Source organism: Manacus candei, unplaced genomic scaffold, assembly GCF_025592945.1.
Source record: "Manacus candei isolate 608988 ecotype Guabito, Panama unplaced genomic scaffold, ASM2559294v1 h1tg000013l, whole genome shotgun sequence".
Taxonomy (NCBI): Eukaryota; Metazoa; Chordata; class Aves; order Passeriformes; family Pipridae; genus Manacus; species Manacus candei.
The window spans coordinates 1,513,204-1,525,879 of record NW_026138061.1 but is presented as its reverse complement, the minus strand read 5'-3'; the positions used below and the strand labels follow the sequence as shown (position 1 = coordinate 1,525,879).

Below are 12,676 nucleotides of genomic sequence, written 5' to 3'. Positions count from 1 at the left end.
GAACTAGATGATCTTTAAGGTCCCTTCCAACCCCAACCCCTTGATGATTCTGTGAACACTAATTAGGAAATAGCAAGATGCAGCAAGTCTGCAATAATGTACAGCATATTATAATATCTTAAGTGACATGAGACACATGAAATGAGATACCTGTGGCCTTTCTAACACAGGAAAAATACTACTAAATGTACCTGTGAATGCAGTTTTTCACAGACTCCAAGGAATAGTTGGTAGATGGATGTTTGGAAGTAGGCATTTTTCATTATAATCCCATGTTTGAAATATGCTGACTTTAGAAATATATTATAAAATTAGTTTCAGGAGAATAAACCTAGCAGAGATAATAGATGCTTGTTTCCTTTATAGGAATCCCTCAATTATGAAAATGTGACAAATAGGTAATACCTCTAGGTTGACTTTAATTAACATATGTTTAAAATGAATGTAAAATATGTCCCTTTCTCAGTTAGACAAAAATCACACAGGTACTCAAACACTAAAATACATCTCTGGCTTTGAAATTATTGTTGTCTTTCTACAGCAGCTTCTTGAAAATGTCATGTGAGATTAGATCTGTACTCCGTTGTGTTGGTAAGCGTACAAACCCCCTGCAAAGGGCGGTCTTTGTTCCAAGAGCTCAGGCAAGGTTTTCAAAGACAACTGCTCATTTGTGATACCTTTTATAAAGATCTTACTTTCAGAAAGAACTGGATATGTACTGTTAGAAGACCAGAGTCCTCAGAGGAGTCTCCAGCTGGGCACCCAAAATTATATAGGTAATGAGGAAGAATAAGTGCTTCTAAAATGCTGTCCTCAAAAGACAAAGTGAGAAGAGTAGAAACAGGATAGATGACCACTAAATCCTCAGTTTGCTTGCTCTAAATAAAGAGCCTGACAGAATTGCCACTATTCCCTTGCTCAGTGTTGCCAGTTGTATCCAGACACCTCTGCTACGTGTCCTGCATGACTCAAAGTGGTTGTGTTCCCTCTGCAGTGTGGACAGAGCTCAAGTTGGGATCGTCCCATTTCTCCTCATTCACGAGTTTCTATCTGAAGGGCCAGCTGACTCATTTCAAACTTAAGTACAAGTAGAAGCTGATGGCTGAGACAATGTGGATGATTGGAGAATTTCAGCGTGAGTGCAATCCTGAGGCCTGGCCTGATATAATGAGCCAGTTCGCCCATTTTATTTTAGTCTTGCAACTCTGTGGCTAGGCAAGGTATTTTCCATTGCTTGGGAGAGCTTTTTAAATTTTCCCTTCTTTGCAGCAGATAAGCTCAAAAAAAGTCCTGTTTCTCCTTTGTGAGAAGGATCTCTGTTGATGCTACACAGATAGGAGACATCCTGTAGTTCACCTGGAATCAAACAAATTTGAGATGAGGTACCAGTTTGCTTCTCTCCAAGTTTAAAACCTCCCCACAGATTTTCCCTTTACCTTCAAACCTGCTTAATGTCACCATTGCTTTCTTTTCTGTCCTGGAGGACACAGTCAGTTATCTGTCTAGACTAGCTGAAGGCTCAAAACCTTTGCTTTATTCTGTGGAATTAAACGGTTGCTTGGTCCCAAATGTGAGTCTTTCTCAGATACCTACTGACATGGGTATCTCATGTAGAAGGTGGTAGTAGAGAACCTGGAGATTAAAAGCAAAGCAGCTATAAAAACAAATGAAGAATAGCACTGTAATCAGGTAAATATGCCCACATAAGGAGGGAAATAACTGAGCAGACTGGTTGTTATTGCTCCTCTATTTCATAGGGGATATTTACACTGAGGGGTCAAGTGTTCATGGCAGGGTGTGGGTGGGTTTTTTTAGTCTTATGTAACACATACTGATTTATCATCCCATCCTTTGCCTGCTTGATCAGACCTTCATGTCCATTGCTACAAGAGTTTGGGGTTGGGAGAAGCAAATATGGGCAAAGTGACAGCTTGGCAGAGCCAGTTAGCCCACACTGCACAGAGAAGAGCCCACCAGGCATGATTTTGAAGGAGTGAGAAGCAGAAATCCGCTGCCAGCCTGAGTTTCAGCTGATGTGAATGCTGCCTTGGCAGCATCAGTATCCCATTAGCTTCACAACTTGGAATCTGTCCCAAAAACCAGCTCTTCCCACACATACAGACACATACTTTCAAGAAAAAAGCAGGATATCGCTGGAAAGGGTGCAAAACCCACCCTGGTGAGTCCCATCCCAGCACTGCCCTGGGCAGAGATGGGGTCCATGAAACTGGTGATGGGCGAGGGCTGTGTAAGAAACAAAGCTGCGTCCCAGAACGTTTTAGTGGTGGACTTGGCAGTGCTGGGTTAAGGGTTGGACTTGATAATTGTGAAGGTCTTTTCCAACATAAATGATTCCATGATTCTATGAAATAACATGGTGAACTTGTCTCTGCATGGCTCCTTGGCCCCAGAGGCCTGAGCCTGTGATAGGTTTACATGCATTTACGTGCTACGGAGTGAATAAACAACTGAATGTGCTTCAGCCTGAGCAGTCCTGCATGGGCACTTGTCTCCTGTTCAGAGAGGCAGAAGGGGGAGCACAAATCCCCATCAGAAAAAATGTACAATCATAAAAATATTTAGGTTGGGAGAGGCTTCAGGAGATGGTTTCAGTCAACTGTCCTCAGAGCAGGGCCACGTTAGGTTGTGTAGGGCCTCGTCTGGTTGAGTTGCAAATATCTCCATAAGTGGAGGTCCCACAGCCTAGTCAGGTAACTTGTTCCAAAATTTAACCACTCTTACTAGGAAGATTTTTTTCCTTGCATCTGACTGGAAACTCTCTTGTTGCATCTTATGTCCATTGCCTCTTGTCCTTTTGCTGTATTCCTCAAAGAAAAGTTTGGGTGAAGAGGAGGAGAAATTACAAGTAACCTCCACATTCTCTTCCTTTATGGAGTGATCATGTTACACCTTTGCAAGGGCTTTCAGCACAGAATAGCAGCCACCAACATTGAATGTACTGAACTGCTTTTAGCAGAGAAAAAAGAAACTCTCTGCAACCCCCCTCATTATCTTATGGGTTCTGAAGGGAGGAAGGATGTGGGTGAGCTGTTTTCACATCTTGTACACACCAGTGGCCAATTCTCACCATCCTGACCAGCAGAAATGGTCAGGGAATATTAAATCCTACTTGGGCATTTGGCAGAGCCTTTCCAGCATTTGGCTATCAAGCCTTCAGTAGTTAATGCAAATCCAACCAAACAGAAGAGCCTGCTCTGTGGGACTCGGACTACAGGAAGAGTAAGCAGTGCTTTCACATGAGGCAATAAAATTCAAGTAGGATTTGTTAAATCATGCAAATGATTGCTAGTGTGCACTTTATATTTAGCTAAAAAATTGATTAAGCACTGAGTTTTTTGGTTGGTGAGTAAAGTTGATTAAAAAAAAGTACTAGGGTCACAATATATATTCTAGGAGTACATTTACTAAGCTCAAACCTGACTTTTTTAATTTTTGGTGAAATACATGATAATGTTCTATACTCACTATCTGGTTTTGAATTCCTCTTTTGTTTCTTACAGCCCCAGCAGAGAGCTCTCCATAAACATTTCCAGCCTCTAAAGCTGCTGTCCTGCCACTTGATATGAAAGTGAACTTTCCTTCATGAAAAAACCACAATAAATGGCGCTGCCAGAAAATGACCATGGAGGATTGAAGACAAACTTGAAGTAAAATCAGCAGACTCAGATGATGCATTCTGGGAAGACCTGGTTTGCTGTGGAGTAAAAACGTGGTGCAAAATATCCAGTGCTAATTTGTTGAAAATGGTCATTTACAGACCTTTAGCTGGAAAATTTCTTCCAGTTTTCATCACTGTGCATAACTTTTGAGTTCCCTTTAGGGGACTGTCTATGCCCTTCACTAGAAGTCCTGTTTTAGCATGGCAACTACTGGATTCTTTTATTATGTATGCAGATGGCATGATGTTTTAGGAAAAACTTACACCAATTCTCCAATCTCAGTGGATATGTTCACAGTATTACACCCTGATAGGAATGTAAACGTCTTGTATGTGTTAGTTTTGCAGTCTAATGGTATTCTGTTAAACAATATCAGCACTTCATATGTGCTTTCCTCACAGAACTAGCACAGTCCATATATATATATATATATAATGGTCTTTTTTTAAAATACTGAGGATATGTTTCAGTATTTGTGCTGAGACTGCATCCAAACTGAAGCCCACTACTATCATCCCTTCACCAATTCACATTAGATTGTGTAGATAGATTTGCACGTGGCAGAGATGTGACTTCTTTTATCAAGACTTAGAGAACAGCTGTCACAGAGGTAGCCAAGAACAGGGTAGGTTGAATGAGCTGTAGGACGCTGGGTCTGCTCTCCCTCTAATCCACCACATATCAAAGGTTCTCATTTCTAGTGTGCCAATGTGTTTTCTTACTCAGAGAGGGAGAGGCAAGGGAGAGAGCCTTTCTCAGAAATGTGTGTGACCCTGGGTTTGGTCTACAGTAAAACCAGAATAAACTGGAAGAATTCAGGTTCTTTATGCTGGCCACCATTTATGTTTTGGGCAGGGCTGGGGAATCATAGTCCAAACCAAACTCTCTGAAAAAGGTAAAGTGTAAGATTATACTTCTGAGGAGCAAGACACTCCCTTTGGAGAGGGCAGACTTCTTCATTAACTTTTTCCACTTTCTATCCAAAACAGTATTTTGGTAGGAACTGGGAATAAGCAAATGGTTCCAATAAGCCTTTCAATATACTGTAGCAGGCTCAAGACTGTTACATTCAATCTGAACATTGTTTTCTGTTCAGTCTCTGAATGGCTGGTCTCATCACTGGTTGTATCACAGCTGGCTGTGGTACTGTTTCTTCAATGGGGACTCAGTTGAATTAATGTCTGTCCCTCACATCAGGACCTTCGTGACATTATCTTTATAATGAACTGATGTCATCAACATACTGAGGGGGCTTATCTATTTGTTCCTTCTTTCTTTGAAATCAAAAGTAGCTTTATTTAAAGACTGTCACTCTCTCCAGCCTGATAGACAGGTACTATACAGTTGCTGTTAACATTTATTCCAAATTGGGTGAGACACAATACTGGTGTGAAGATGCAGTGATGGAGAGAGTGTGCAGCTGGAGTCATGGCTGGGCTTCGTGAATGAAGATTTGGGAAGGCTCTATCCACATTTGCTACAGGCACGCTGGTGGCTTATGAGGCCAATACGTGACAGACAAATCCAATTGCAATCGGATTTCCAGCCAGAGTAAATCAAAGGCAACTTTCTAGAGGAAGCTCCTGTGTTAAAATTCTTAAAAACTGTTGTGCAGTTCATTGCTAGAGAATGGAAGGTCAACCACTGAGGGTGCCTGTACAACAAACAGATAATTATCTTCAGGGTTTAATTTTTTTCAGATGGTTATGGGCTTAGGTTTCAGCTCTCCACCCATCTCAGATTCAGCATGTTGGATACTTCTACAGTATTCAATCCAAAAGAAAATTATTTTTACTGATGACCAGGATTTTCAGAAGTCAATAGTGATTTCTGATGGTTTGGGTCTTTCCAAATAGAGCTCCCAAGAATTAAAAAGCAGTAAAATTCTACATTTTCTTTCTGAAAATCCTAGTCCCTAATTTTAAATTAATTGGTGTAAAAATTCTCCTTAAGACATGAGAATCTTTGCCAACAGCGACATTTGCACTTTTTAGAACTTTTCATAGGGTTGCAGGTTGGAATCTGATACCAGTAGAGCCTGTCTTGCAAATGGCACAGGTCCACTGTAAGCTTCAGCGAATTTTACAGCTCTTTCTGCTACAGGTTTTAAAAATGCACTCTGGCAACTGACATCAATTTCATGTTGGTACAGCAATTAAAAAATAAAACACTTTGATTGATATGTTATATTAAAAGGAGAATGCTTTACTTCCACAGTAGGAATTCTCTTATTTTACTACCCAGTGAAAAAATCCAGAATAATTAGAATGATAAAAGAAGAGTTTATCAGAGAGTGTTATCTTAAAAGGGCGTATGAGAAGAAGTTGCGTTAGGCAGAGAGCCACTAGAAGCTTTTTTTGTATCAATGTTAGTTTTGAACATCTTCCAGTATATGGGCATGAATTTAGATGTGTGCACTTCTTCTGTTAAAACAGTTTGTTTTAAAAGCTTCCCAGGATTTTAGCTATGGTGACTTAGAAAAGCAGTGTTATAGGCCCTGAGAAATGTGAAAATCAAGTCCAGATCCTTGAGTAACCAGACTCAGTGAGAAGTCTGCTGTAGGTGCCTATCGGACAAATCTTTTTTGAAGCTGGTGTAGGTCTCCATCCTGCAGCCAGCCTATGCATGTGGATAACTGCAAGCATAGTTCCCCCGAGCCCCGTGACACTTCTCACGTGTGTAACTGTCTGCCAGAGCCATAAGGAAATAACTGTACTTTTTGGCTTGTATTTAACTATTCATTGTGTTTGGATTTTTTTCATCACTGTTATTCTCCCAAAGTAGGCCATGCTTCCTCAGGGATATTTATGGAATTGTTCTACATCTCCTGAACAACTATCTGGATCCCAGCGTATTCTTCTGAAAACTTTTTAATATAAATAAACACGTGGGAGAGATTTTTGTTGTTATGAATGGGGGCAGGTACTGTGTTCTCGGAAAAGCTATTGAGTGCAGACAATCAAGTCTATTGCATTTTTTATGCTGAACACCTTATTAATAGCAGACATATCCGCTTTTGCCTGGGTCATAGGAACAGTTCAGGGGAAAGAATGCTTTATCTCCAGTCAATAAATCATTTATGTCGAGAGTGCCAAAGACCAAGTCAACATGAAAGGGAGCAAATAAGTTATTCCGACAAAGGAAGTCAATTTAAATATGTTCAGAGCCATTAGTTTGGTGCGAAAGAGTGGGAGACTAATGCTATTTTCATCAAGCAGCCATTATCAGCCCTGTGGAGATAGATAAATTCACAAAGGCCAATGCTGCTGTTACATTGATCACTAGTTATTATCTCTGAGACAAGGCAGTGCTGCCATCAGGACACTGTTCCCCTGTGCAGACCTGCAGCCTCCTCCTCTCCCTGGCGCCACACTTGCCTGTTTTTTTTTGTGTCCAGAAAAGTTGCAGCATCAGACCCCACTATGAATCCCTGACAGAAGTGCAGCCTTTCCAAGTGCTTCGAACCATGAGAAGTCCTCCACCAGAAACCTGAAGGAATTGCTCACTCCAGAAAGCATGCTGCAGCTGAAGGCATCCTTTGCAGTTTTGTTCCTTGTTTTTTTTATCTGTGTGGCTTTCTGTGCCTGAACACCCACTGTTTATTCTGTTAAGGGAAATTCAGCCTTCAAGGAGGGGAGTTTGAAAAAGCTCCACAAGCTCTTTGATTTTGCTTGCCCAGATGCGTGGTAATGCTGTACCAGTAAGTTCATCCCTCCCTGTCTGTTCTTTAAGGGTAAGTGTTGTCGCTTGGCAACAGATGTAATGTTATTGAGGAAATGAAACCATTAAAAGTTGTACAATTCTGTTTTGGTTTTGCCCTTAACTTTCAGAAGACTCCAGGCCAGGCCCCGGTGGACTCACATTGGTGCTACTCCATCAGTGTCTCCACAAATGTGTCTGTCAGTGCCAGCCATGGATCCAGGACTGGGGTGGATTTTTTTGTCATCACCAAAATGAACCTCCCTCCATCAGCCACAAAGCCACAAAATCTGTGTTATTCAAAGTAAAGCAAAGTAAAACCCTGAATCTTTCACATTGGTCCCCTTTAACAGTTGCCATCTCTGCCATCAGAGTCTCCTTGAACAGCCCCACTGCAGGACTGTGCTGCAATTGACCCTGATATATATAGGCTGTGGTCAATAAGATTTTAATTTAAAAAGAGAAAGTCCTTTGGTATAATTAAAATTGATGGGTGAGGGGAAATTATTACCAGCATTACCTGCAACCTCCTATAGTAAAATTCAGGAAAGTAATCTGGAGTGCATAAAAAGCCACCAACATAATGTATGGGTGATTAGGCAGGCTCATGAGGATAAATCAGCAAGGAAGAAAAGTAGATGTTTAATGAAGGAAGCAAAAAAAAGTATGGGAAGTCAGTGGCAAATAGGTTAGGGTTGGTTAGACCAAAGGCTTTACACATATACTAATAAATACCATCATAGCAAAGCTAAGTCTGGTGTTAGACAGGCCCAGCACAGTGATTGTTCACAGTACATTGAAAACCCAACAAATAGTCGTGTTTTGTATTTGAAAGCAGTAGAAGGAGGGAGTCAAATTACCCATTAAAATGTAATTCCTCCTATTCCATCAGCAATTACGGGTAATATTAAGCAGCAACTATCCAAACATAATTTTAAATTTGTAGAATCATTAGCTGAATCCAAAAATGAAGGAAAACTTGACTAGGACTCTTCAGAACCAGAAAGCATAAAAGAAACTTCAAATGACACCAAAACCACAATAATTCAAAAGAATGAGAAGTTTGATCCAGAAAACTATAGGCTCATTAGCTTCCTATCAGTCTTAGGCAAAGTCATGGAAAAGTTGATATAGCATAATCATTAAAGCAATTAAAACTTGATAAAACCCCCTCCAAATTGAGAAGCATGGGGAGTATATCTGGAATGATACAGTGGCTGCAAAGGTGCAGTAAGTAATCCATTCAACATCAGCCCCAGAGATGTTCTTGCCAGCTGGGATATAGGACCTGGCAATAGTGATGCTATTCCAGTTCATTTGGTTACTATCAGTCTTTCAAAAAGGGTATTGACAACTTGGAAAGATTATTTTCAATAGCTCCCAGTGTCATTCAAGGGCAGGAAAACAGGTCTTATTATAGTGTCAGACTAATGAAGCTCAAGCTATTAATTTATCAGAGGCAATTTGAAGAGGTGACTTGATCTCTGTCTGCAATCACAATCTTCTACCTGGGCAGGGAAGTGGTGTCTGAGGGCAGGTACCTCTTCTGTTTAGAAGAAAAGGGAATGATGTGCTCTACTGGTTGGAAACTGATTTCAGGCTAGAAATTAAGTGCAAATACTCAACAGGGAGGATAATTACTCGTGGAGACAACTTACTTAGTTATCTGGCATGTTCTCCATCCCATGAAGTCTTTAAATGTATGCAAAGTATTTTTCTAAGTCAATAAGCTCTACCTCAAACTGAAATCCAGGCTCGGTGCGGCAATTACTGGATGAAGTCATTAGGCATATGTTATGCAAGGATTAGACTAGATCATCAGATGTAATTTATGAATTAAAAATACCTTGAAGTTTCCAATATTACAAGAAGGCAGGGCAACCTATATCAGGTTTTTGTTTTTTTTTTTTTTCACAAAATGGTCTTAATTTAAACAGCTTTTATGAAGAGCTGTGTTTGCTAACATTTGGTACGAGCATGAGTAGGTCTGCTCATAGTTGTAAGGTTCTGCTGCACATAATTAAAGGAAAAGAACTGGACAAGAAAGGACAACAGAATCCTTGGACACACTGAGAAAGTCTGTTGCCTTTCATTAATAGCAGCCTGGGATAAAATGCTGCACGCAAATGATGGGGCCATGTGGATGCGTAGTCTGAGCAAGCAATAACATCTGTGGGTTTGCCTCTTAAGGAGGTAGGATCTTGCTGGCAAGAAACAGATTTTCCTGCCTTCAACAACTGGCAGAGAAGCTGCAGTGCTGATTGAGAGGGCGATTGTATATCTGTGCAGCTGAGCATGGTACACAAGTTCCTTGCTTCAAACACAGCAAACTGTTCTGCTCTCATGACAAGTCCCATTGGAGCTGGTTAATAAAGCCCTGGAAGTGAAAGGACATCAGTGGGATTACCCAGAGTAATGACAGCTGCTCCCAGCAGTGGGTTTTTGCAAGATTGGGCCCCATTACCATCAGCTGATTTGAATGTTGTACTTTAGAAATAAGCACTGGACTACTCAGTGTCTGATTCCGGTTTCACAAAACCGCTGTCAATAGGTGCAAATGTGAAACTCTGGAGCATCTTCCAAGTTCTTTACCAATCAGTGGGGAACAGCACGAACAGGGATGTGCAGTATGAAGACTAAACAGTTCACACAAACAAGAGAAACTATAAAAGCAATACTTACTGCAGATTGGTATTGAATCAACATCAAGAAGCTAAAACAAGAATGAGCTAGCTACAGCCATAGCTAAGAAGGTAAAGATCTTTGGGGATTCTTGCTCTAATCCAGTGTGAAATCCTAAGAAAATGAGTTTGGGCTAGATTTATTGTTTAAAGAACATCAGTACATGCTTTCTACCTGTCAAATAAATTCTGAAGAGTCACTGGCTTCGGTGTGTGATGGCTTATGAGTGTCCTCACACTGCTGAGACACTGTGCGGCTCTGGAGAGGAGCGTTCCATAACCGGCATGGCTGGGATACGGCTGGACAGGGAAGAAGCTGAATTTGCACATGAGTGGAATTGCCAGCATTATTATAACACAACCAGGCTTAGTCTGAGAATGAGATGGAAATCTCCTTTCTGATACTAATTCCAAATATATCTAAATAGTTTTTCAGAAGAAAAAATCCTCTGTAGCTTCTGTTACGTCTCTAATCACATTCTTTCTGTTAAGTAACTTGCCTTGAATTTATCTATTTAAATATCATAAGTCACTAAATTAAATAGCAAAACACGGGGTTTTCTTTTTAAAGCAGGGAGATTGGTATTGCAGCAAAACAGCTTGTAAGCAATTAGAAGCTGTGCAGGGGAGGAAAAAAACCAACAATTTGTCCCATCAGATTCTTAGGGGACTTGACTGGTTGATTGACTTTGTTTCAATATTGAGAGCAAGGTTTTACATCTAGACAGAGGTTTTCCTTACTGAACCAGACTTTGGTAAAGAAATGTTGGAAGTCCTCTTAGCACTTCTTCTGCATCCCTTGTATTCAAGAGGCTCCTTCTCTGTGCTTCTTTTGAGAAAGGTAGAAAAGAGATTAAGTGACAGTAGAGAAAACACAGAGGGACAGGAGCTTCCAGCCTGTGCAAAGCACCTCAGCATGAGACCCAGTCTCAGCCTTCTGCCCTGACTCCAACACTGCTGATGGAGGGGAGGAATGAGGCCATGCTGGGCTAACCTGTGAGTGCAACCTGGTGTCCTTTTCCACACTGCTCTCTTGCAGCCATTGCAGGAGACATTACCTGGCAGAACTGGACAATGCTCTGGCAATGGGAATGACCAGCATTTCCACAAAGAGGTTGCATGCTCTGACGAGAAGACTCTGAGCTGCTTGTCAAGGCTAAAGAGGCATATTTTTAAATTTCTCAGAGTTATTGCAGAATCTGAAAGTATCAGGGCCATGCTTTGGGATGTGCTGGGCTTTGTTTTCAGCTTTGCAGCTATCTGGACCTACCCCACAATTATTATTTCTTTTTCACAAGTGGGAGTAAGATGTGAGGAGTGCCTGCCTGGCTCTGTGCATCGTTAACCAGCAAATGGGGCTCTAAATTTGGGGTACTCTGTTTTGGAGAGTTGAATTTAAGGTGGCTTGAACGTGACCCTGAGGAAAGCAGATAACTGACAGCTGGAATTGCGGCCACACCTGAGTTGTCTCCAAAGGTTGCCCTCAAATGAGCAGCCCATGGACAGAATCAGATGCCAGGCTGTGCTGGTGCATCAGCATCGGCCACTGATGATGGACATGAGCTGCAGGGAGCAAGTGATGCTGGGATCAAGGTCCTGGGAAACCTGATCCAGGACAGCTGGATGCAGAAGGCTTACTACAAGCCCATGGTTATGCTGTCTGGTCAAAACAGTCTCCTGAAGCCAGCAAGTTGTGTCTGGTCCTACTGCCTTTGGAGTCAGTTCTGGTTTACTTTCACTAAAGAAATATTCTAAGCCAGTGAACTCCTTTTAATGTTAACTTGGTTGATAATCTAGGAAGATGCCAGCACTCTAATGCTTAAGAAGTGACACACTGTTACTCCCAGTACATCTATGGCTGAACTTTTTAATGATGGAGCCAAATGAGGTGGCATGAAACAAAAGTGTGCCTTTTTGTTTGATGTACTCTGCATTTCCCTAGGCATCCAAGGTGTTCACCTGCACAGCAGTGCTTTTTTCCGAAAACAGAAATTATCATGCAATCTAATTTTTAGTATATGAAGTGGCCATCACTGTTAATTCCACCTTACAGTTTTTATATTTAGTCTTTAATTCCTTCTGTTTTCAACAATCAACAAAAAATAAAACCCGGGTGGGAGGGAGGAATTCTTTTAAACAATAAAATTAAAATCAATATCAAAGTTTTTGGTATCTTTGGGCAGAATCTCTGGAAGCTTTGGGTATCTGCTTTATCATTTTGTATATTTGACAATTTTGTACTCTGCATTGTTTGACTTCATTTGTGCATGGCGATGTATTAAAACATGGAATTTTTATTATACAGTAAAAGCACTTTGTTTGATTTAAACAAGGTCAGGGATTGGTCCAGTTCATGAACAGGAGGGGAAAAAAACCAGAGGTTTTTGCCAGCAACAGCTCTCACCTGACAGTCCAACCAGTCTCATTCGGGCGGTTTCCAGCACCTGAAGGTGGGCAGAGCTTTTTGCCCACCTTCAAGTCTCCTTCCCCAGCTGCAGTTCTTGGGTCTGTGCAGTGGTTTGTAGTATGGGGTGCAGGTGCTATCTAAAGGCAGCACAAGACAGATATTACAGAAGTTGTTAACCAAGCAAAGGGCTCTGCTCTGCTGGGCATGGG

General features: G+C 41.2%; 1 protein-coding gene across 2 annotated transcripts in view; it reads left to right on the top strand.

Moving 5' to 3' along the window:
• Positions 1-12,370, top strand: part of SAMD12 (sterile alpha motif domain containing 12) — a 177,698-nt gene extending 165,328 nt beyond the window's left edge. For both annotated transcript variants that reach the window (XM_051778508.1, XM_051778506.1), the window contains exon 5: positions 3,522-12,370. In XM_051778508.1, coding sequence (XP_051634468.1) covers positions 3,522-3,544 — 23 coding nt within the window. In that variant the 3' untranslated portion in view covers positions 3,545-12,370. The remainder of the gene's footprint in view (positions 1-3,521) is intronic.
• The last annotated feature ends 306 nt before the right edge of the window (positions 12,371-12,676 follow it).